General features: G+C 38.2%; 1 protein-coding gene across 4 annotated transcripts in view; it reads right to left on the bottom strand.

The window, feature by feature from the left end:
- IDE (insulin degrading enzyme) overlaps positions 1–27,020 on the bottom strand; it is a 98,447-nt gene that overhangs the window by 48,342 nt on the left and 23,085 nt on the right. For 3 of the 4 annotated variants that reach the window (XM_028098436.2, XM_028098438.2, XM_028098437.2), the window contains exons 2-5: positions 20,104–20,288; positions 18,889–19,096; positions 14,200–14,369; positions 3,919–4,041 (exon numbers count right to left, since the gene is read on the bottom strand). In XM_028098436.2, the coding sequence (XP_027954237.1) occupies positions 3,919–4,041; positions 14,200–14,369; positions 18,889–19,096; positions 20,104–20,288 (686 nt within the window). The remainder of the gene's footprint in view (positions 1–3,918; positions 4,042–14,199; positions 14,370–18,888; positions 19,097–20,103; positions 20,289–27,020) is intronic. The other variant, XM_088019793.1, reaches the window with a different exon arrangement.

Below are 27,020 nucleotides of genomic sequence, written 5' to 3'. Positions count from 1 at the left end.
AGTGAAAACTGCAGGCAATCTCAATTTTTTAACAGGCACACTTGTAATATACTTACTATGTAAGTATATTAAGTATATTAACAATATCCCACTTTTGGAAGTATAACAAGAAATGACTTAAGGTGAGATTTTTGAGGAGAGGGCATTGTCATCACAGGATGGGAGGAAAGAGAAAAACTTGACTTCTACTTTATACCTTTCTATGTGGGATAAATTTTTTCCCTGTACACATATTTCCATCATTCAAAAAATTAAAAAGTGAAAAAAGGTTTGTTGGTTTTTTTTTTTAAGTAATCTCTACGTCCAACAAGGGGCTCGAACTCATGGACCCTGATATCAAGAGTGGCATGCTCTACTGACTGAGCCAGCCAGGTGCCCAAAAGGTTATCTTTTTATAAACAAGATAACCCCTTACCTTGATTCTGTCTCCTCAAGAACAGGTTATTTATAAATGGTATAAACATTCATCACCTGTTACTGTCAGGAAGCATTTGGATCAAGTAAGAAATTTCCCTTGATATTCTATGACCCATTTTGAACTTTTCCATGAACTCTTTAGAGAGCACTTAATCACTATTTGAGATTTGCCTTTATATAGTATGAAATTCTCCTTTAGGCCTATGAATATGGGCATTTGCACTTTACTTATTAAACATACATATTTTTCCTTCAATTTTTTTGATATGTACGCAGGACCTCAAAATGTCCAGAGCCAAATATGAGGCAGACCAGTGGCTGCTTGTTAAATGACAAGTAAACTCAGGAATGGAGTGGGTGTATCTGGAGAAAGAGATGGCAGAGATATCTTTATACACAGATGGAACATGTGACTTGAAACAAGGTAGGCAGTAAACAAAGGTTTATCAACCTGAGGTGCTGGCTACAGTGAGGCCCTTTAGAGCAAGGTTCTACCAGGTGTGCCTTTCGAGTATTTCTACCCTAAAAGCGTAAGTTCGCAGTGTAGCTTTTCAAAGGTACAGCAGCTATCTGATACCGCAGTCTGTCTTCCCCACTAAGCAGTGCGCTACTGGAGATCAGGGGACTGAGTCCCTTTCGTCGTTACATTGTGAGGACTTGGCAATCCCAGTGTCTGTACTCGATAGTTACCTACTTGCCAAGTTTCCAGGTAATTAGTGCTGCCACAACTAGAGGGATGATCCCGTGGGAGAACAGAGAAAAACCTTTTTGTCCCTTTGTGACAGAGATCCTTCCACATGGTTATTCTTTCTCTCCCCTCATCCTAGAAGAAGGAGCGGATTTTCTATTAATCCTCTGAGAGATCCTGTTTCCTCCTCATACCTCTTGTGCTGCAAGGACACCTCTCCCAGGTCCCTCATCAAGTCCACTGAACTCAGCACAGGTCAGTCACTCTAGGAGAGTGATGTGTATGCAATCAGGGAACTCAAACATCTGTTTCTCTTAGACACTTACTCTGTCACTTCCAGTAAACAGGGAACAAGGAAGGCAGGCCTGCTGCCTGAATCATCTGTTGTCATTATCACTTGCCCAGTAAGTGCTTACTGAAATCAAGTGTTTTTCATCTCAATACAACACAGACAAAAATATTCCCAGGACTAGGCTCTAAATACCAAGTGATATTTAACACTCTAGAACTAGCTACTGTTAGCAAGCACAGAGAATTATAGAAACACTTTTTATTTCATTGGCTTCATTCCTTGGACCCATTTTATATCCTGGTTCCTATTACCAACTTAAAATATATATAGTTGTTTATTTTCTACTTACAAATGTAACATTTTCCAAAAGTAGAAAACTAACAACAAATGTAAAAAGAAAGAAACAAAAGTCATTCATAATCTTATGCTTATGGGATGCTTAAAAGTAGCTACTGTTTATGGAGCATTTGCTATGTGCCAGGTACCATGCTAAACACTTCTGCATTATCTTGATTAAACCTCATAACAGGTTATGAGGTAGCATACCTCCATTTTAAAAATGTAAAAACTAGAGTTCAGAGATCTGAAGTAACTCTGTTAGCTCAAGGCCACACAGCTAAGTAGGTGGTATATCTGGAATTCAAACTCAAGCTGTAAGAGTCTAGAGCATGAGTTCTCAACTACTATATCACATTAAATTTCTAGTATGTTTTTCTATTTTATCTTATGTTTATACCATATATGTCTATTATAATTTTTTATAAATCCCCAAATGGATCATATAGCACATAGTGTTTTAGAGTGCTTTTGCTTTCCATTGGACATATTAAGAATATTTTCCCATGTTATTAAAACACTGTCATAGAATTATTCATTCAATATATATTTTACCATGTGCCTATGATGTGTCAAGCACTAACTCAGGCACTGGGGACAAAGCAGTGAACAAAACAGCTTCTATTCTCAAGTAAATTACTTTCTAGTATGGTGGGCAATGATAAATATTTAGTATTTCAGGTGGTAATAAATGTAAAGAAAAGTAAAGGAGGTAGGAGAATAGAAAGTGAGAGAAGAGATGCAATTTTCTATAAGATGCCCTATTACATAGCTATAACATCATTATTTAACCCATCTTCTATTAATGAACAATCAGATCGTTTCTAACTTTTCACTAATACTATATTGACAGAAACATCCTAGTGCATCAACTCTTTGAACTCTGGTTATTTCCTTAGATTGCATTTCCAGAAGTAAAAACAAACTTTTTTTTTTAAGATTTTATTTATTTATTTGACAGAGAAAGAGAGCAGACGCAGGGGGAGCAGCAGAGGGAGAGGGAGAAGCAGGCTACCCGATGAGGGGCTTGATCCCAGGACCCTGGGACTACGACCCGAGCCGAAAGCAGACGCTCAACCGAATGAGCCACCCAGGTGCCCCAAAAACAAACTTTTTAAGGGTGATGCACCATGTTAACCTGTTCTCCAGAAAGTCTAGAACAACTGCATAAATGGTATACATCATCACCAATACAAAAGGGCACTGCTCCACCATAATGAGTATTACTTAAAAACAAAATTATGGTAATTTAACAGGAGGAAACACTATATTGTCTTACTTAATTTGCATTTAAAAAGTCAAACCTTTATATGGAAGCAGCCCAAGTGTCCACTGACAGATGAATGAAGATGTGGTGTATATACACAATGGATTATATTACTCAGCCATAAAAAAGGATGAGATCTTACCAACTGCAACAACACCGATGGAGCTAGACAGTATAAGGGTAAGTGAAATAATCAGAGAAAGACCAATACTATATGATTTCACTCATATGTGGAATTTAAGAAACAAAACAAAGTGGGGGGGGGGAGGAGAGAGACAAATCAAGAAACAGACTCGTAATGACAGAGAACAAACTGATGGTTACCGGGGGAAGTTGAGGGGGATGCGTGAAATAGGTGATGGGGATTAAGGAGTGCACTTTTGTGGTGATGAGCACTGGGTGATGTACAGAATTGTTGAATCACTATACTGTACACCTGAAACTAATATAACACTGTATATTAACCAACTGCAATTAAAAACTTTAAAAAATAAAATTAAAAAATAATAAAATAAATAAAAAGTCAAACCTTTGTTTATATTGCAAATCATTTTTCCAGTGTCTCGTCTGCCTTTTTTTCCCCCGTCATCTGCCTTTTAAATCTTATTCCTAGTTTTCTGAATTGTTACAAGGTCAAATCTGTTAATCTTTCCCTTTATACTTCCTTTCTTTGCTTTTATATGTTTATAGTACCTACTAGTAATTTATATTTTTCTCAGGTCTCCATTTTAAATCATCTATATTCCTTTTTAGAACAGAGTTAAAAACAAAATCCCTTGTTCCTTCTCCAACAAGGAAATCATTTTCAAAAGCCTCTGAGCAGATAAAAGGCCATATATCCTTCTCCCAATACTTTGAAAGAGCCAAATGGAAAACCTAAGATTATCCAAGTCTATGAAAAATTTTAAGGATTCTTACCTCGACCTAACACACAAATAGCCATTAAGTTGGATGAATAATAAGTAGAATGGAATTTCAGTAGCTCCTGTCTTACATCAATGCCTTCTTGGTTTGGTCTAGTCTCTAAAGTATATTTGTTACCTGAAAAGGAAGAAAAACACTTCTTAGAAAAAGAAAAATATGTGGACTTTAAAGTTTTAAAGTCATTGCTATAAAGTAGAGTTCTAGCTAACATACATAATGATTAATTACTATGTCTGAACATAAGCTGGATAAACAGGAAAGAAGAATACAAATTAATAACATTTTAAACTACAGAGAATGTTCCCTCAGGAACTTAAAGGCCTTTATGAAAATTATACACCTTAAAATCCCTATGAGATAGTAGGTATTATGAGCACTTATAGGACAAAATGAGATCTACATGGCCTCCATTCACACTTACTTTAATTTTTAATTCCCTATGTGCTCCATAATTAATTGAAGAAAGTCACTGAGGGATCTGTTTGGAACTTGCCAAGTTACTTGTGGAAAGAAATGTACTATTCTTGGCTGAAACATTAAATTTGTGATGTGAAATCTCATGGATTTGATCTAGACTGGTAAAAATAGGATGCAATGCTATTTTTATAAGTCTCAAGCAATGTGTATACATACACACACACACACACACACACACACACACACACATACATTCATACATACATACCACGGAGATCTCTTAGGAAATTTAATAACTCAATTAGGGTAAACTAGGCAAGTCAAAAGCAAATGGTCACAATCTCTAAGTACTACCTTGCTAATAAAAACCCTGCCATTTAGAGACTCGGAGATGGAATTCTAATGATTGGTGTCTCCCCAAGAATGGCATCTTGACTAGAAATATCCTAAAATCCTCATATAACAACCTTTATTGTTGTTCCTGCTTACACTACTAAATGGGTTGCTGTATTTAATCTACAGAGATGAAACTGTGGCAGAACACATTCTTGGGGTGCCTCAGTGGCTCAGTCGGTTAAGCGTCTGCCTTCAGCTCAGGTCATGATCCCAGGGTCCTAGGATGGAGCCCTATGTCGGGCTCCCTGCTCAGCAGAGAGCCTGCTTCTCCTTCTCCCTCTGCCTGCCGCTCTGCCTACTTGTGCTGTCAAATAAATAAAATCTTAAAAAAAAAAAGAACACATTCTTTATATATTTTCTTTCCTTGAGTCATTATAATGGCTGTGCTGAACTGGCATCGGAAGAGTCCCTTTCATTAAGTTGGGTAGCTAGAGAGAACCACCAGATAGCATTCTTAGATCCAGTCTTTAGCCCCATACAGATGCATAGTCCTGATCAAAGATGTCATGCCTCAATGCCTGAATCAGACAGACCTAGTGGAGTGTGCAAGCAACAGCCTTGAAAGTGCTTGTTAAGTTTTTTCTAGTCACAAAGCGATCAAATGTACTCAATATTCACTAGCAATAGCCTCCTAGCCAAGTTTTCAGGTTCTTAACTAGTCCTCTCAGTTTCTTACTTAAGATGCAGTTCAATTCCAGATTTGCTTTGCTTGGGGTCCTGAGACATCCCCTCACTCTACTTGAGGGATTCAGGTGCTCTTAAAAGTATCCAGCAGAGGGGCACCTGGGTGGCTCGGTCAGTTAAGCGTCTGCCTTTGGCTCAGGTCATAATCTCAGGGTCCTGGGACCGAATCCCGCATCAGCCTCTCTGCTCAGCAGGGAGTCGGCTTCTCTCTCTCTCTCTCTCTCTCTCTCTGCCTCTGCCCCCCACTTGTGCTCACTCTCTCTCTCTCAAATAAATAATCTTGAAGAAAAAGCACTTTTTGCTGGGTAAAAAGTGACCTTCAGGTCACTCATATTAAGGTAAAACTTGAGTACTGATGGTGCCTTCCTTTTCTACTAATTGAAGATTCTAAAAGCCTCAATTCCAGAGGTACTAGTCCTTACAGTTTCCTTAGTTATTTGGACTGCGAAGCTCAGATTTCTATAATATGTGAACTAAATGACACACCGGGACACTCAAGTTTGGAGAAATTAAGATTTATTTCCATAGACTATAAATGTGAGTGTGAGATCAAAACCAGATTTTTAGTCTAAATGTCATCTGATTTGCCTACTCACAATCAGGTCAATATTCTGGGTTTAAAAAAACAGCCCTCAGATCAAAGATTATGAAGACTAAGATCATGGCCTCCATCTAGAACTTAAAAGTTCCCTCAGGTTAGCCAGCTCTACAATATTCTGCTTTAATTTTAATGCACCTGAATATCCTACCACTCTAGTTCCTATCCTTTATCTTTAGCCCCATTTAAAAAATAAGAGATGGGGTGCCTGGGTGGTTCAGTCGATGGAGCATCTGACTCTTGGTTTCGGTTCAGGTCATGAGGCTCAGGTCATGATTTCGTGGCTCTGTGCTCAGTGGGGAGTTTGCTTCTCTCCCTCTGCCTCTGCCCCTCCCCTGTGCCCACATGTGCCCACTCATGTGCACGTACTCTCTTTCTAAAATAAGTAAATCTTAAAAAAATTTAAAAAATTAATTAAAAATAGAGATAAAGTAGGAACATACACAAAACACGCTAAAACACAGATCATGGCAAAACACTGACAATGCTATATTAAAATGAACCAAAGAACCGTGACAGAATACTAGACTAGCAAAGAGAATGAATAATCCATTGTTTATATGCAACAGTATGAATGAAGTTCACAACCTCAAGGCAGAGTGAGAAAAGTCAGACACAAAAGAATATACACTTTTTCATTTCATTTTTAATAAAGCATAAAAACAGGCAAAACTAACTTGGGTTACTATTAGTCGGACAGAGGTTACCCTTAGTGGATGGATAGTGACTACAAAGGGGCACAAAGAGGGCTAATAAGGTGCAGGTAATGCTCTGTTTCTTCCCTGCTTCCATGGTGTGCTCAGTTTTCGAAAACTCAGTGATTCATACATAAATAATAACAGAACATTCATCTACTTGATTCTTCAAATAGCAGCAAAAGTAAAAACAACAATAATCTATCAGAACCACACACACACGCTTTTCTGCCTATTTGCTATACTTTACAACACAAAGTTAAAAGGAAAAAAGAGCCAAAGGAGTCACTATCAACAACAATCTAGCTCACCTGAGGTTCTAAATCTAATGATATGGGATCTCTGGCCAAACTGCTAAACAGAAGCTCAGTCACATTTGCTCTGAAAAGTGGCTTTTAGCTATAAAGAGATACTATTCTATGAATCTACATATTCCATGTCTTTGCTGCCTAGATGTTTTCATTCTTTCATACATGATGACAGAAGGAAATTACAGTCCATTTGGGAACACAACCCAGCATGGCAGTGCCATATCCTCAGAGGTACTTGAATCAGAAAGAGGAAGAGGTTCTCCACTATGACTCTCTTGGGATCAGGATAGTCAACTCTCAATCCACTGACAGAGAAACATGGATACTAGGTATGAGCCAACCAAAATATTTTTTAAAATAATAAATCTATATATATACAAAGCATTTTCCCTGCCAAGTGGCAGAGGAAGAAGTCAAAGATTCAAAGAGTAAGAAAGAACTGACCAGCACACCATCACGGCCAGAGGGGACCATGTAGCAAGGAATGCAGGTGACATTTAGGAGCTCAGAGCAGCCCCTGGTTGATAGCCAGCATGGAAATGGTGATCTCAGTCTTATGGCTAAAAGGAACTGAGTTTTGCCAATGATTAAAAATGACCTTGGAAGATGTTTTTCCCAAATGGGAACTTTATGTAGTCAATATCTTGGTTTCAGCCTTGTGATACCCCGAGCAGAGAATTCCACGCCATGCCAGACTTTGGACCTATAAAACTAGAAGCTAATAAATGGGTATTGTTTTGTAAATATAACAAAAATTTTATTTTATTTTTTTTAGGTTTTTTTTTTTATTTATTTGATAGAGAGACACACAGTGAGAGCAGGAACACAAGCAGGGGGAGTGGGAGAGGGAGAAGCAGGCTTCCCGTCAAGCAGGGAGCCCGATGCGGGGCCCGATCCCAGGACTCTGGGATCAAGACCTGAGCCGAAGGCAGATGCTTAACGACTGAGCCATCCAGGCGCCCCCCAAATTTTATTTTTTTAAAAGACTTTCTATTTATTTTTCTATTTCTTTCTTTCTTTCTTTCATTCTTTCTTTCTTTCTATTTATTTCTATTTCTATTTATTTACTTAGCACACAGAAGCAGACTCCCCACTGAGCAGGGAGCACAACACGGGGCTCAATCCCAGGACCCTGAGATCACGACCTGAGCTGAAGGCAGATGCTTAACCGACTGAGCCACCCAGGCGCCCCATAATAATTTTAAAAATCCAAAAAACAAATGGGCCAAACAGTCAGGCTTGCCGTTAAGTTTATTAATCCTTTTGTAACAAATCCTTTAAAAGAGTTTACTAAAAACAGGAAGGCTACTGATGGAATTTCTCAAGAAACAGTGAGATGAGGAAATGAAAGGAAAAGCAGGACATAAAGCGCAGAACTCCATAATTAGTCCTTACATCAACTGGGCTCTGCTAGTGTTGGTGGCAAGACCCTTACGCAGAGAGCTGCAAAGGAACAGGTACTGGCTCTCCTAATCCAATCCTAATCTCCTAATCCAAATCCAGCCTCAGCCATCTTCTGGTTGCATGACCTTAAACAAGTTATTTTACTTCTCTTAGGCTCAATCTCGATTCTGACACTGGTAGGTTTACACCAAATTAGAAAAAAAAATTCATATAAAAAAGCTTACGAGTAATATTTAACATTCAATAAAGAGCAAAAATACAAAAGTCTGATGACAGCAACTGCTGTTTAGGGATGCAGAGAAATGAAAACTCAGCCACTGCAAGAGAAAGTATAAGCTGAATCAACTGCTGTAAGCAACAATTTGGCAATATCTACTGAATGTGAACATGTACATACTCCACTACACAGTAATTCTGCTGCTGGATACATGTACCCTAAAGAACTCTGTGCAGAAGGACACATGTACAAGACTGCTCACAGCAGCACTATTCTATTAACAGGAAAACAGATAAACAGTGATACAGTCAATGAATTTTTCAAATAGCAGCAATGAAAATCTAAAAACTCACCAGAGGTACATTCACCAACTCTTACAAATACAATGGTGAATGAAAAAATACAAGTAGCAGAGATTACTCACAATAAAATACCATTTTTGTAAAACTATGTAAATATGTAAAACATATTCCTTAGAGGTAAATATATGACTAGCGATATTAAAAAAAAAAAAACACATAAGACTTGACAGTCACCAAACTTAAGGTGGTTATGTCCCAGAAGCAGGGGGGAGAATGCAAGTGGAGAAGAGTACATCAGATGGTCAAGCTGTATTTATAATGCTCCGTGTCTTTAAGTACTATGTAGAGAATGATCTGGCAAATGCTTTTGAACCTCTTTTATGACATAATAAATCTGTAAAAATGTTAATGTATTCAACAGAATACTTGATGTATAACAAAATAAACACACAATAAACAGCAGCTACTGCTGTTACGACGTGAACTGTAGGAAGGAAACCTGGCTTCTGAGAATATCACAGAAACCATGGCATTGAAGTAGAGAAGAAAGCTCAGTAAATGGTCTAGAAGACTTTCCTCTACCTAAGAATCCATGCATGGAGAACAATGTGAATATGGCTGGGTTACCAAATATCAACCAGTTCCAGTCTCTAGACACATACTGTCCTAATTTAGTGCTAACTCAGCGAGGTCATTCCTAGCAAACTGAAATTCCATTATCCAAATCCTGACTCCTACCTTTCTGGCTCTGTTACCATTCCAGGGAGCTCCAGCAGTGGACTGAGGACATCAGGGCTGCTGACTGGGACACTTCCACTCTGGGCCCACTGGAGAGTGCATTGGCTTGGCAGATGGGAGAGTCAGGGTTTCTTGTCCTGACTCCATCATGTATCAATTAAGCAACTTTGGAAAAGTCTCTCAATATCTCCAAGGGGTCATTTATTTGATCTGCAAAATAGGGGCAATATGGATACATGCCCAGTTGTTAAGAGCTGGGGCTCAATCCCTGACTCCTCTGTCTCCCAGCTGTGAGACACAGGCAAGTTTCTTAACCTCACTAGGTCCCAGCTTCCTTATTTGTAACTAAGAATAATAAGAGAACCAACCTCATGGGATTGCTAGTATTAAATGAATATTCAGTGCGTGTAAAGGCTTAGCATAGGCCCCTGTCAGAACATAATTATTTAATATTAACCTGGGTTGTTGTGAAGCTGATGAAAAGTGATAATGGAGATGAAAAAGGTTCTGTAAACTATAAAACTCAGTAAATACGATCTTATACTTTCACTGTAACAACTACTTTAAATTCTATTAAAAATAGAAAAGCTTACAAACTCATACTGATACAAATACTGAATTTATTTTCCTGGAAAATTCTGAAGCCAGGAATATGTTCCTTACATTGTAGGAAAGACTGAGTTTGAAGTTTTAGAAAACTGTTTTAGAATCTAAAGCTGTCTCCAACCGTATGTCTGATAAGGTTTTCAAGGAAAGGTCAACTTGACAGTTATAACCATGAAAATCTTAAATGTTCTCTGAAAACCCAAGATTCTAAAAGTTAGTATTATCTGAAGCTAGTTACTTGAAATTACAGTTGACCCTTGAACAACATGGGTTTGAACTTCACAGATCCACTCTTATGCGGACTTTTTTCAACAAATACAGTACGTGTGTAAATGAATACAATTAAATACTATAAATGTACTTTTATGATTTTAACATTTTCTTTTTTCTAGCTTACTTTAAGAAAACAGTATACAATACATACAACATACAAAATCTGTGTTAACTGATTGTTTATGTTATTGGTAAGGCTTCTGGTCCACATAGGCTATAGGTAGTTAAGTTTTTAGGGAGTCAAAATTTACACAAGAGGGGCACCTGGCTGGCTCCGATAGGGGACTGTGCAACTCCCACACTGTTCAAGGATTGACTGTATTATAAATCTTTTTTTCTAAAAACATTCTTTCCTCCTGCTGTAAAATCTTCTAAAAATCCTGGAAGAGACTAAAGCCTTTTGAGACACACATGATTTTTCCTGTAGAATTAAAAAGGGCAATTCTCCTGCCCCTGGGTTAGTACATTCAAGTACAAAATGCAAGTTATGAGACAGGACTATAAGTGAAAACCTCACAAAGGCCCTAATAAAGCACCTGTACACTTGATTAATCCAGTTCCGGATTTCCCTAAATTTCTAGTTTTCCGGAGACACATATCCTAGCAAGGAAAAAAACAAGACAGTAACAACATCCATGGAAAAACTTAGGAAATATTAAATGACTTAGTGGGCTGAAACATATCAAATATTTGTAATGTCCAAACAAATGAGTCATCATTCAAGGATGCTAGGGAACCAACTCATTATTTTGAAAACTGTAAATGAAGGGAATGAATCAAGCATTTGTCCTGCCTTTCCTACAACAACTACTATTCAAATAGTAGGAGAAATAACCAAATTAGAATTAGGGAGGCGATGCATTGAGGATCAATGGTTGCAACACTACAAATAGAGAGACAACTAGACCTTATATGCCCCTGATGGAAGAACACATAACCACCTATGAAGTCTTGTCCAAAAAAACCCCAACTGCCAATTTGTGGAAATTGTGACAGAGGTCAGAGGAATATGTTAAACTACATTGTTGGGATGCATGAAGGAAAATCTGGGCTATGAAAAGTTCTATACAGCAACCAACCTAATCCAGAAGAAGATAGCAGGAGGGGAAGAATGAAGGGGAGTAAGTCGGAGGGGGAGACAAACCATGAGAGATGATGGACTATGAAAAACAAACTGAGGGTTCTAGAGGGGAGGGGGGTGGGGGGATGGGTTAGCCTGGTGATGGATATTAAAGAGGGCACATTCTGCGTGGAGCACTGGGTGTTATGCACAAACAATGAATCATGGAACACTACATCAAAAACTAATGATGTAATGTATGGTGATTAACATAACAATAAAAAATTTGAAGTAAAAAAAAAAACAAGCATGCCCTCAGAATCCATCCACACATTATTGACCATTCAGTGTTTCTCTTTGCCCATCACTCCTAAAACCTTCCTCTAGAACATTTAAGATTGTTCCTTGCTTGTGACCAGAAGTAATATCACCCGCCTTATTCACCGGATTTATTTCTGGAAGATTTGTGGCTGCTTCCTGATTATGCTGATTATGATTTGTCACCAGTGAGGCTATTTAAAAGAAAGCAACTCTCAAAGAGGAGCTCCAACATGTTCTGCACAATAGCAGCATTGTTGGTGTAAGTCTAACCTACCAGAGAGACTACTTAAAAGACAACAACCATTTGGATGTAATGATTTTGAAATTTGTTTTTTTTTTTTTTTTTACAACTCACATCCCCTTCTTGATATACCATGCATGCCGACATTCTCTACAAAAGCCACCTTTCTTTCTTTCTTTTTTTTTGGGGGGGGCAGGGGAGGAGCAGAGGGAGAGGGAGAGAGAGAATCTTAAGTAGGCTCTACACCCAGCACAGAGCCTGACATGGGACTCAATCTCTCCCAACCCTGAGATCATGACCTGAGCCCCAAAATCAAGAGTCGGACACTTAACCAACTAAGCCATCTAGGTGCACCCAAAAACCACCTTCAAACAACTCAGCATTACATAGACATTTTAGGGACCACAGTATTCCTCTTACCAATGATGTTGACATTGAGTGCCAGGTAAGTCTAAAGAATATAATATTACTGCTTCTAATCACAATGTTTAAAAACTCCTATAATTCTCTCTTCCTCTCCCTCTGCCCCTCCCCCTGCTTATTCCCTCTTTCTCTCTCTAAAATAATAAACCCTTTTTAAAAAATAAATTAATTAAATAAATAAAAACGCCTAATGCAGGGCACCTGGCTGGCTCAGTCAAAAGAGCATGTGACTCTTACTCTTGGGGTCATGGAGTTTGAGCCCGTTGGGTGTAGCATTACTAAAAAAAATAAATAAACTTAAAAAAAAAAAAACTCCTTCTAATTCTGCAAAGCTATGCTAATTCCCTGGCTGCTGTTGGGATATACTGGAATGGTATCCAAACTGAAAGAAAGCTGTCTTTATAGTCTTAAAAAAACATTCCCAAATTAAGTTATATAAGATGCATAAATTTGTAAGTGCACTGAACAATCTATTATTTTTATGCCATTTTATAATCCCCAAAGCAGTATTTTAATCATAGCAACCTGTTAACAACGATTACATCTGGTGAGTGGGACTGGCAGGAGTAGATGAAGAAAAGAGTTTTTGTTTTTGCTTTTTTTTTAAAAGGAATTTTGCACTGTTTAAATATTTAAATTAAACATGTACTTTTTAATGAAAAATTGAATAAAGAAAAAGGGTACAAATATGAAATCAGAATCTCCACACTGATGTTATTCTACTTCCTGTCATTCCCACCTCTAATCTTTCCAGGAGATTGCAGCACTCTGAGAGCAGGGACCTGGTGTGTCTTCTACAGCGTTCAAGCTCCCACAGAACCATCCCCATGAGGGATGCTAAGCATGTGTAGGGGGTAGAGGTGGAGGTGAGGGGAGCAAGACAATTCGACAAGCCTTGAAGTGAGCATTAAAAAAAGCACTTCTATTTGGAAGGTAGACTTCAGAATACAAGGATCTATTCTCTCTCTGAAATGCTACTTAACCTCTATTCACATCTCTAACCGCTGTGCTCCTTAAATATTCAGACCCCTGTTTGAATGATGGCCAGAGTAGTCCTCTAGAGGGTTAAATAATTGCTTAGGTCATTATTACCATAATTTTGAGAATTTTATGTATGAGGTCCATTGCCAAGAGCCCATTTGACATCTTTTTGAATTACCAGCCAAAATGCTAGTCACCTGTTACACTGACTTCACTCTTACTGCTTCTAAACTCTGAATTCCATTTTATATCTTCTTATCCATCAAACTTACTTCATATTCAATCACTCTTCTTAATAACCCATCACTTTCTCCATGAAGCTCATACACCTAAGCTTCAGCCTCATTTCAGGTCACAAGTCACAAATATAAATGCCTACACAGGGACCAGAGAGATAACGTTAAGTGTAGGGGTACGGTAAGCAATAACAGAGTAGCAACAATAGAACAACCTTTTCTCAGGACTGTGAGTTTATAAAGAACAGGGAACTAGGAATGGGGAGTTCCAAAATCCTCTAACCTGAACTGTAAAATACAATACTGTGAAAAGAGGCCATGGGTTTAAATGAGGTCAGAGAAACTAATGCATGAAAGCCGCTGTTGACAAACCTGTCCCAAATTTGCTGAAGGGGTGTTTGGGATTCCCCGTAGCTTTTTCCAACTGAAACAGTCTCCAGGCATCGTTCATCACATTCTTCTCATGTTCTGAATCAACTGCATTCACCTCTCTGTCTTTGCAACTCTCATCAAATAAGGGGCACAGGAAAAACTGTGCAAACCTAAGGGTGTGAAACACAATTAACAATTCAAAAGCTGTTATTTTAAGAGTGGCCTTTAAAAAATGTTTGAAACTTAACAGATAAGAAATATGAATTCTACAGAACCAAAAAAACTACTATTGCTACCAAGAGAAAAGAAATGTGAAATAAGTTCCAAGTAAAAGAAAAATATTGGACATATGTAAATTCAGAGAAATCAACCTACCCCAGGGATATTAGTGAAAACATACTCAGTGGACACACTTCAGATGCCAATCCCAAGTCCACGTTGTACCCGGGCTTCTAACTAACTGATTACAGATCAGAGGTTCCCACCACCCCCTCTGGTTCAATTATTTTGCTACAGCAGCTCACAGGACTCAGAGAAACCTCTTACTTACTAGATCACCAGTTTATTATAAAAGGATGTAATTCAGGAACAGCCAGATGGAAAGGATGCACAGGTCGAGGTACACAGGAAGAGGCATGGAGGCCACTCTCCCCAACCTCCATGTTTTCACCTACCTGGAAGTTCTGCAAAACCTGTCCTCTTGGGTTTTTACGGAGGCTTCATTACGTGAGCATGACTGATTAAATCACAAGCCATTGGTGACTGAACTCCAGCCCCTCCTCCCACTCCTGGAAGGTCTAGGGACAGGAGTGAAAGTTCCAACCTTCCAATCACAGGGCTAGTTGCCCTGGAAACCAGCCCCCCTCAGGTTACCCAAGGGCTTCCCCAAAGTCACCTTATTAACATACCAAAAGACACATTTAATACTCTCATCATTTAGGAAATTCCAAGGGTTTTATGAGGCATGGGCCAAGAACAGACAGAAAAACCAAATACATATTTCTTAATATAAGTCAAAACATCACAACAGCAAAAAGTCAAGGCAGACTTACGAAGACTGTAGCAATCTATTTAAGATATGCAATTTGGCAAGTCATGAAAATCCTTATGTACGGCTAAATCTCCAAAAAAGGAAAAGGCAGGTGACAGTTCTTGGGCAAATCAATCTTAAATTTACAGTTTTAGGTGCAACTGCAATAAGATTCAGACATTTTTAGGACAAACTAAGTGACCTACATTTTTAAAAATTTCTTTTTAAGTAGGTTCCATGCTGGGCGTGGAGTCCAACATGGGGCTCAAACTCATGACCATTAGATCAAGACCTGAGCTGAGATCAAGAGTCGGACACTTAACCAACTGAGCCACCCAGGCACTCCAAGTGACCTATTTTTTAAAGGCTCTATTTGAATATCCTTTCTTCTTATGGAGAAAAACTTTAACTAGTGGGTTAAAAATAATGGAATGAAAATCCTATCACACAGTAGTTTGACTAAGACACAATTATGGGCTTTTACAAAATATTAAGAGAATTTAAAAATTTTAATAACCAGTGATTCAACAAATAACATAGCATGTAACTCTAACATAAAGGTAATCAAATGCTTCTCTTGAGGCTATCCTTTATTAGTAGTACCAAAGTTTAAACTAAAATAATGTTGGGGGGGCGCCTGGGTGGCCCAGTTGGTTAAGCATCTGCCTTCGGCTCAGAACATGATCCCAGCGTCCTGGGATCGAGCCCACATCAGGATCCCTGATCAGCAGGGAGTCTGCTTCTCCCTCTGCCTCCCCCACCCCACCCCCATTCATGCTCTCTCTCAAATAAATAAGTAAATACAATCTTTTTTAAAAAATAAAGTAACTTTAGTTATAAGTTAACTCTCCTGTATCAGGTTGCAATTTAAAGCATGATTTCATAGAGTAAATCTTAAGAAACTTTAGACCTCATCCTATAAAAACAAGATCCAGAATTCAGATGAAGCCACAAGCAGAGGCTGTCTGAATAGGGCCTAACAGGCTCCTGGATCTATAGACATCTCAGCAACTGCACTTCACAGTTCAGCTGCCAAAGAGACTGTAATCACTACTTGATACTTATTTTATGCACACAGTAAATACGATACTGTGCTAAGCACTTTACACATACCAATCCAAAGGAAAAGTCCATCTGTCTGGAGTCTATAATCAAAGATACAGAGAAACAGATATTTCTGGACATGCAAGCTCTTTTACCTATCTCAATATGCTTAAGCTGGGAAAGTGCCTAAAAGCTACATATCATAGCTGGAGAGGTCCATGTGAAAGGGTCATGGTAACGACACGGTATAATCAATATTTTAAAAAGATGCTCTCATGAGGTGCCTGGATGGCACAGTCCATTGAGTATCAGACTCTTGGTTTCGGCTCAGGTCATGATCTCAGGGTCGTGAGATGGAGCCCCATGACCATCTCTGCGCTGAGTACAGTGTCTGCTTAAGATTCTCTCTCCCTTTCCCTCTGCCCTCCCTCCACAAACATGTTCTCTCTCTAAAATAAATCTTAAAAAAAAGATGCTCTTATACAAGTGTTTTTGTTTTTTTTTTTTAATCCTCTGAGTCAAGTAACAGACATCCTCCATCATACAGAGATTATAATGAACATCTGCTGTAGCATTTGTAAAGCAGGAAATTAAATTCAGTGTATGATCCCAGGGAACTCATTAATGGAAGTCTTCTGGGAATACATACAAAAGATGATTACACCTCAAAGCTGCTGCCTAAAGACTGAAACATAACTAGAATTAAGAAACAGGCTACTATTACCCAGCCATGTATCCCAAACCCATGTCTCTTCCCTGTTCATGTTCTTTCCACTAAGGAATAAATTCAAACTACTAGGTTTTTTAAAAAATGTGATGACTATTATTAATATAAGTAAGCAAATAAAGCTATTACTAAAACTGCTAAGTCAAAATTCATTACAGACCCATCAAAAAGCTGCAGAATTATACCTTCTTGGCAATACAGAAAACTATAAAAAGTTATCAAGGAAAAATTACACTTTGGATAATGAGTCAAACCACTAATATGACAAAAAATTATAGACTGTTAGCTGTGTAGAAAGTTGACCAAGAAATTAAATCGGCCTAATGGAGCTTGCTCCAGAAAATACTTTCACAAAATGTCCTCAGGGTTGAAACAGCTGGTCAAAACAATCTGTGTCACACAATGAGATATCACCTCACACCATCCAGAATGGTTATCATCAAAAAGACAAGAAATAACAAGTGTTGGCAAGAATGTGGAGATAAAGGAACCCCTGTGTTGGTGGGAATGTAAATTGGTGCTGCCACTGTGGACAACAACCCTCAAAAAATTAAAAATAAGGGCACCTGGGTGGCTCAGTTGGTTAAGCAACTGCCTTCGGCTCAGGTCATGATCCTGGAATCCCTGGATCGAGTCCCGCATCGGGCTCCCATCTCAGCGAGGAGCCTGCTTCTCCCTCTGACCCTCCCCCCTTCATGTTCTCTCTCTCTCTCTCTCTCATTCTCGCTCTCTCAAATAAATAAATCTTTAAAAAAAATTAAAAATAAAACAACCACATGATCCAGCAATTCCACTTCTGGGTGTATATCCAAAGGGGGAAAAAAACACTAATTTGAAAAGATATAAGCACCCCTATGTTCACTGCAGCATTATTTACAATAGCCAAGATATGAAACCAACCAAAGTGTCCATGAATGGACGAATGGATAAAGAAAATGCAGTGAATATACACAATGGAATACTACTCAGCTGTTTAAAAAAAAAAAAAAAGAATGAACTCTTACCATTTGCAACAACATGGATGGACCTAGGGGTATTATGCTAAATGAAATAGGTCAGAGAAAGACAAATATCATCTCATGTATAGGTGGAATGTAAAAAAACAAAACAAAACTCATAAATACAGAGAACAGACTGGCAGTTGTCAGAAGAAAGGGGATTTAGGAGGTGAGTGAAAGGAGTCAAGAGATACAAACTTCCAGTTATAAAAGTCACGGGGATATAACGTATGGCATGGTAACTATAGTCCATAATAAGGTATTGCAAACTTGAAAGCTGCAAAAGAGTAAATCTTAAAAGTTCTCATAAGAAAAAATTTTTTGTAACTTTGTATGATGACAGATGGTAACCGGACTTATAATGGTGATCATTTTGTAATGTATACAAATATTGAATCATTATGTTATATACCTGAAACTAATACAATGTCAATTATACTTCAATAAAAAAAAAAATTCTATATCCACTAAGTATCCCTGAGACTAGAGTAACTAAAGGAGAACAGAATAGTTAAGTTCTAGCATTCTGGAATAGGAGCATGTTTGAAAAGAAATCCATGACACTATTACAGTTTATTCTTCATGACATGCTTCATATGGAATACCAGTTAGAATGGGGAGAGCTGGTGAGAATTTTATAAGTCAATAAAATATTATGTAGGGCTAAAGACTGGTTTAAAGTCATGCCATTACTTTTCCTCTACCACAAGATATATAATATCACCCATTATTTTTTTCTTTTTTATAAAACACAGGGGAAAATACTGGTTTAAATACTTTTTGTTAAGCTATAAAGCTGTGAAGACATCTTTGTAAAAATACTAACTGTTACTACTATTAATGTAATAAAGTGCACAAAGTTGGATAATTCATACAGTATTCAGCATTACCTGTCTAGGGCACCTTCTAGGTGTTCGTGGGAAACATCAAAATAGTAATTGGTATGTTCTCCACTAGTAAAGGCATTTGAACTTCCTGCGTGCTCACTGAGAAACTGGCTGTATTCATTTTCTTTAGGGTATTTCTTTGTTCCCAAAAATAGCATATGTTCACAAAAATGACTTAAGCCAGCAATATTTGGAGGATCTGACAATGAACCTGAAAGAGAAGAAAAAAATACATACCACAAATCTTTTTTTTATGTTGAAAGTTATAAAATACAGATGGATTGCAGATGATCTGCAACTTCCATTAACATGACAACTCCAATCATATAGTCAGAGAAAGTTAGGCACAGGCTGCTCTAAAATGGTACTGTTTCGATTCTAGCCTCAGCTTTTGATATTAATTAATTGGTGACTTTGGGCAGATTACTTAACCTCTCTGGACATTAGTTTCCTCACACATCACAATGGAGGAAAAGAAAGAGTTGAATTTACTGTTTCATAAGAGCTAGAACTTTCTAGCTCTGACATTTTATTGCAGGAGATAATACAGGGTAGTGGTAAGAGCACAGGTTTAGGGTTACCAGCTCTGCTGACTGTGAAATTGTGAGCACAATACCTTATCTTGCCGCAGTCACTTTTTCTATATATACCTAATCTAGAGAGCTGTGCAAACTCAAATCAAGTATTTGCAAAATGCACTATGCTGTACTTGGCAATAATTATTTGTTCAATACATGATGGTTATTACCTTATTTCGTCAATTTTAAAATGCCATTGAGTCAAATAAAAGCTTTTCAGAGAGGAAAAAAAGAAACACACCTATGTACATATGGGGTAAGAATCAATTGATTAAAGCCACATTAAATTTAAAGGGAAAGGTGCACACAAGAATCTAGAAAATATGATTATTTCCTAGTGTACCAAAAGTGTACAAAAGTGAAAGCATTACCACTGCTAATGTAAAGGACTAGAATTAATTTCCTTGCTGCTAGATCACCTTAGCTGAGAATCTAACAAAATGTCTTGGTAAATAAATGTAAGATTATTTGATTTTGACAAATGTAGATTGCCAATAGCTGTACAGAGCTATTGTACAAAGTAGGGTAGATCAAACTGTAACTAGGAGGTCTTTATTTGCACACATATGGAAAGTTCTAATAAATGTCAACATTAGATCAAGAAAACAGAACCAAGCTCAATTCACAATTTAAATTGTACCTATGTGCACATCAAGTGCTGCTGATGACTTATCCGTGGTCGGATCACTGATGAGAAGTACTTTGATACCATTGGCCAGCTCTAGCCCACGGTATTCTCGCTTGTCTTCGGGAGATTTGATAATGTGATTTCCTAGTCTCTTGATAGCTGGATTATTCATCTTGCTGTAGGTCTTCTCTTGAAAACTAAAAAGAAAAAAAAGTATTAATTGTTGCATTGTGGCTTAATTTTTTTTAAAGAATAAAGAATAATATCAAGCAAACCCATATAACACATCATCAGATAAAAAAAATATCTGGAGGAAACTTTTTCTATAGCTCATCTACAGGGTATTAATTCCTCTCTTCTCTCTTACCCCTCATTCTTCTGTTAGAGAAATGCTAACAATATTGTTTTTGTGGAGTCCTATTTGATCTAGGAGAGCACCTGGGATGGATGGGTATTTGAGACAGGATAGGTTGGGTGATGAGCTGGTCAGTGGGCTGACCTAAAATGGGTTTTTAATTACGAATGACCGCTTCCCCACATATTTCAGAAATATTTACTAAAGTAAGATGTGAGGCTGTGTAAAGGTTATTATTGGATCAAGGAAAACACTGCTCAACCTGATGATATTCAAAGATAGGACAGAGCTAGAACTCATGGGTCTGATACACACATGCTCAGGACATAGGGGACGACAATCCCCAATGAGAAAAAAAAACCTGTGAAGTCCTGATACAAATAAGAGACCTGGGCTAAACTATGAAGGTAAGGGAAAAAAAAAAAAGAAAAAGTATATACAGGGCGCCTGGGTGGCTCAGTTGGTTGAGTGACTGCCTTCGGCTCAGGTCATGATCCTGGAGTCCCGGGATCAAGTCCCGCATCGGGCTCCCTGCTCAGCGGGGAGTCTGCTTCTCCCTCTGACCCTCCCCCCTCTCACGTTCTCTCTATCTCATTCTCTCTCTCAAATAAATAAAAAAAAAAGAAAAGAAAAAGTATATACAAACAAATAAAAAGTGGGAAAGATCCCAAGTAATTTTTATAATCTGGTGAAGTAGTCCTCTCCTTTCCTCTCTAGGAAAGCTGAGTTACCAAGATGGGAAGAAGCTGTTAGCACACAGAATTCTGTAGGAGTACTGTCTGGTATTAGTGCAAGGAAGAGATGTTCCAGAGTCTGGGATTATGTATATTTTTGAGAATAAGAGTATATGCTATTTTTGTCTATGTTGGGGATCATACAAAAGACAAAAATGAGCCTCTTATCATCAACAGGCCAATAGACTAATCGGGTAAAGCCCAAAACATCTGAGACTACAGAGGAAAAATGACCCTACGCTAGCATATTTTCTTCTCACCTGGAATATAAAAGTAGATCTGTCTGCTCCTTAAAGACTGAGAGAAGTCTAAGATTTAAAGGTAAATCAGAAGGGGCATAAATAGGCATAGTATTATCTCCAATAAAACCTTTATTTTTTGTGTTAAAATATATGGAAAATAAGGGAAGGAAAAATTCAGTTTGCTTTTATCAGAATACCTTCCTCTCTGAAATTATCTAACTATTCTTCTGAGTAACAACTGATAAAAAAAGAGGTTTGCTCCTATTAAGATTGTTGTCTAGATCTCCTTTTAAGAAGACTCTTTGGAATTTTAAAATACTGTAAGTCATACTAAATATATAATACTGTTTTTTTAAAATCACATAGTGCTAATAGTCGTGCCCTATTTATAGTAAAAATTATTTCTTGAAAAACAAAGCATAAAATATAATGCTAACATTTTTGGGATATAAGATCACCATTGGAAAAATCAAAAGCAATTTGGAAGCTATAGGTATTATTAACAATTCCTTTCTATTTCATTAGTCACAAGCCAATTAAGTTCGATGTTCAGGACAGATGAAAATATCTGAGTACAAAGTCTTAAAAAAGGTGTTTTGTGGTTAAAAAAAAAAATCACAGGGTAACAGAAAATTATCTACCTGAGCCTCCAAAGAGGGGCACAAGGATAATAATCCTGGCTAAGGTATTTCCCAAAGGACAATCTGTTTGGACTACAACAAATGCCTTCAGTACGTATCTGATTTCAAGGACTTTAATCTGGGTTAAGATTAAATAAGACATGAGACAGCCTCCATTAAGACCCTCAAGAAGAAGGGCAGCATTAAAAGAAAATAGGAAAGCTTAGTGTGTACCACAGAGAATAACCTACGCTCCTTCCTGTAATGCTCTACTAGAGAGAGGGGTTGGGATTCTTGTAATGGATTTCACGAAGTGGGAGCAAAAACCAAAAGCTATGTATTCTTATTCCATTGCCATTGTTTCCACCTAACTCCCTCTACTGTGCTTGCCTCAGTTAGTCTGGCCTAGGAGAACCAAGGACTACAAATGACTAAAATGTAATGACGATGATGATGGAGCTCTAAAAAGTCTGTCCAACCCACAGCTGTGGTGGGGAGATGAAATACAGCTCACTTTCGTAGGACGGATGGTCTTATTCTGTGGGAGGTGAAAAATTCATCAGAAGTAAGATAACCACCCTCCACTACAGGCTACATTCCCCTTGTCCAGATTTTCATTTTTTTCAGAGGAAAAAAATATGTACCATCAGAGCTCATCACAGGCATGTACAGAACTCATTTAGATATTGAAGGCATGCCTGATTGATATCCCTGGTGTGACTGAGCACAAAGAGATGGATTTATTCTCTAAGTCAAATATAAAAATTAATCCAACTACTTTTAGCCATTTGTACAAGAAATCAAGGACAACTATAAATTTCTACGCTGGCAATGCTACCAAATCAAATATCATGACTTCTTGAGGAAGTAAAAGCCAAAAGAAACAGTACCAACATCTTCAAACAAGATCCATCCCCAGCAATCTATATTCAGTAGGCACAGTCTGGATCCCTACAGCCTATCTATCAGCACATCCTACAACAATTTGATTCTTACCTTCTGGAGAACTGAAGGAAATGATTGGGAACTCCTCTGACAATGAATTCATCAACAGCTTGCCTGTCTCTGTATTTATACTCATGAGATCACATCCCAGCTCCCTCATTAGCATAAATCCTTCAGGAGTAATTCTGACCTTCAGATGACAGGCTGGTGCTAACTCAAATGCTTTCCCAGACACTTATTTGATATTTTTAACCTAAGTCAAAAATCTTAGGAGCAATAAAACTGCTTTCCATTTTGGTGACATTATCATACATTGGAAACTTCATAAGGCACAACACCGTCAGTGTTCAGCATTCTGATAAACTGGAGAGAGATTTAATAATTACAGCATATTTTGTAGTTCTGTTCAGAATTTAAAACAATGACTAAAATCACAACAGGTAAAAGCTGGAAGAGTCATTACATGTTATCTAGTCCTTTGCAGTACATGGACTGGCAGCACTGGCCCTTCCTGAGAGCTGGTTAACAATGCAAGATATCAGAACCCACCAGAGACCCACTGAGCCAGAATCTGCATTTGAACAAGATCCCCAAGTGGGCTAGTCCCCTCATCTTACTTATACGGACACTGAAGTTCAGAGAACTTAAATCGCTTGTCCAAGATCATACAGCAAGTTACAATTAGAACTCAACTCTTAACTTCCAGTCCTGTGTCCACTCCAGCTCCCTCACAGCTAAAGGAACATTTAAGGAGGCCTCTTAAGGTGCAGACACTACATCATATATGTTAGCTATAAAGATGAGTGCCCCCGAGCCCTTGCTCTGAAGGAACCCAGACGAGTGAAAACAGGTCATTATCTTTTAAGTAGTGACAAAGTTGTTCCCGGGGCACTATGGGAATAATGAAAAGGGGACACCTAACTCTAAGAGGGGAGAGAGGAGAAAGAGAGGAAGTAAGTGGAAGCGTGCCAAATAAAAGGAAGGATATACCTGAGCAAAGGACTGGTGGTGAGAAAAAAACAGGAGGCATAAAGCAGAAAAACAAGAGCTTGGTGTTAATAGAACTACAACCAGAACTTCCCCTGAAAGGTCACGGATTTTTATCTAGACAAGTAAAGACCTAAACTGCAGGTGTGCAAAATCAAATTCCCAAACAGGTCATTTCCAAATTCCCATACCAAGAGGAAATTTTTTGTGCAAATAATCTTTTATTCAGATGACCTTTTACAGTCTTTTTTTCTCATATCTCTTTAAGTGTTTCACAGACTATTTAACAGGAGATTGAGAAATTTTACTTTGTGTTTTGCTCCCTACCCACCCCCATAGCTTCAGACATATTTAAAGGTAGATCTCATCTATTTCTAATTTCTAAATGCATGACCTATAAACTTGAACAGGTGAATGACCATGCTAATAGCAAAATTATAAATCAAAACCTCCCTTCTGTGGAATCCATCCACCCACTCCTAAAACCATAGGCAGAAGCTGAGCTTGCCTACGGCGCTCCTGAATGGGGAGGAGAAAAATGCCTGAAATCAGAACCACACCATAAACATCCTTTCTTCCCTGAGGAAGACAGAAGAGAGACAATATCAAGGTAGTGATGGTATAAGCCCTAGGATGCTTCAGTATAAGATCACGTATTCTCAAATACTTGACCTAAAAAAAAATCACAACATCTCTCAGGGAAGCATATACTCATGGCTCTTCAGTTATACGGACCACTATACCTCACTTTTTATACCAGCTCGATCATAAAGGTGGGTATAAACTAAAATCCTGTCAATTAAATCTTATTTTCCTGTGATGAGATGCTTTGTCTTTCTTTGTTCAAGGCAGACTGTCAACTGTTCTAACTCTGCATCCTCTGGAAAGAAGTTTACCATGAAAAAATGAACCTTGAACAAGTAAGGTGGTTATAATGAAAGGACTCCTACAGGGGCACCTGGGTGGCTCAGTCGGTTAAACATCTCTTGATTTCAGCTCAGGTCATAACCTCAGAGTTGTGAGATCAAGCCCTGAGGCGGCTCCCCACTCAGTGTGAAGTCTGCTTGAGATTCTCCCTCTCCCTCTGCCCCTCCTCCTGCATGCGTGCATGCACTCTCTCTGAAATAAAAAAAATTTTGAAAAATAAATAAATAAATAAAGGAATCCTATAGCAGCATCATTTTAGAGATAAGTGCTTTTGCAAAATTTAGTTTTGGTGCATACATATCAATGGCTGTTCATTTCAAAAGCGACAGCTTAACATGGAACACTTTATAGGGGCTTTATGGAGGTTGAAGCAAATAAACAAAACCTCCATTTTATACCTCTTGCCACACAGTTACTTAACTACAGGTTTCTTAGAATTCCAGTTTGAGGACTGAGGGTGTTTCACACCTTCTTCCTTCTCCCACAGGTAGCCTTCAGGCTGTTAGAAAATTTAAGATGCCACAGTACAAACCAATACTAACAATTACTCTCATTTTTAAAGTGTCATATGCTTTATAAACTGCTCATTTAATTTTCCCATTCTCCCTAAGTGACAGGTCACAGCAGCTGCTGATGGTCATTCTCCTCAACCCCAGAGGAGGAAATAAAAGCTCAGTGATTAAGTGACTTGCCCAAGGGCATTTACACAATTGATCTGTGGCAGAGCTGGAACTACCGAGAAAGAGGAAGCGTGGGAAGGGGAAGAGCAGAAGGTGGTACTTAAGGAAATCATATATGGCTTTCTTCCTCAGCTCCCAGTTACCACCCCCACAGCCCTTCCCTGATCTCATTCCCCTCCCTTACAATCCCAAGTAACAAAAACAAGGAAACCAAAAATTAATATAGGTCAAAATAAATGCTCCAGTTCTTTTACTCCTTTCCCTCCACAGGAAACAGAGATAGGTAGTGGAAAGGAGCCTGGAAGAATGCTTCTAATCTGCCAGAGTCCCTGGGCTGAGAGCCATATTATCTCATGATACTTCAATTAAAAAATAAAAAGGAAAACGTATGGCAGGATTAAATATATAGCAAGTTTAAAGAGAGAGAACTGTATGTACAATTGTCTCATGCATGAAAGGGACTATGATAATTACTACAGTATATATGGTAGGGCTATGGCTATTTTTCAGAAGCATACAGTGAGCCACGTGAACAGATAAAAAGGTGAAAAAATCACAATCATCTGAGTAGATGCAGAAAAAGTAAATTCAACAATTTTTAAGTCTGCAAACTAGAAATAGAAGAAAATTCCTTCATCTGAAAAACAGCCACAAAACTACAGCAATCATCATACTCAATGGTAAAATAATGTAAACACCTGCAACCCCCTTCCCCACAAAAAGGATGTCACTATCCTCTCTTCTATTCAACAAGAGACTGATGATTCTGACTGGTCCAATAATGCAAGAAAAATAAAACACATAAACATGAGAAAGAAGGGGAAGAGCAACTAACATTATTCATAGGTGACATAACTGTGTATGAAGGGGTTCAGAGCAAGTCTCCCCAAAATGTGTCACTTTGGCATGTGGGCTATTTTGAGCTGAAGGCAATCAAGACCCTGCAGGCTCAAGAGAAATTTTGGCCCCTCCCATAACTACCTACAAGAATCTGAATTGGGGGTCTTCCCCGGAAGTAGTTATTACCAGAAATAAATTGTATCTGAGTGACTCGTGTATGGGAGGCGAACAGCTAGTTATCAAACATCTGTTCTTCTCACTGCCCTGGAACTGCCCCCCTGCTCTTTGCAGCCCCAGGCCTCATCCTTCTCCTTAGCGCGGGATGTCATATATACCTCATTTTACCTTTCTGTCTTTGAACCTCTCCTCTGTGTATGGTTCCTATACACACAAAATTAATTTGATTTTATTCTGTTAATCTGTCAATTTAATTCTTAGACCAGCCAGAAGAACCTTTGAAGGATGGAGGAAAACCCCAAAAATCTCTGACAACTTCCATTTCTGGATGGGATAATAGGCTATGGCAACCAGATTCAGCTTCAACAAACAGAAAAGGCCATGATAAATTAGAAAATCACATTTTCAAAGATGTTGGAGAG

Source organism: Eumetopias jubatus, unplaced genomic scaffold (genome assembly GCF_037043125.1).
Source record: "Eumetopias jubatus isolate StellerSeaLion01/CBP00866 unplaced genomic scaffold, mEumJub1_p1.0 scaffold_17, whole genome shotgun sequence".
NCBI lineage: Eukaryota > Metazoa > Chordata > Mammalia > Carnivora > Otariidae > Eumetopias > Eumetopias jubatus.
Note: the sequence above shows the minus strand (reverse complement) of the source record. Positions and strands in the feature narration are given on the sequence as shown.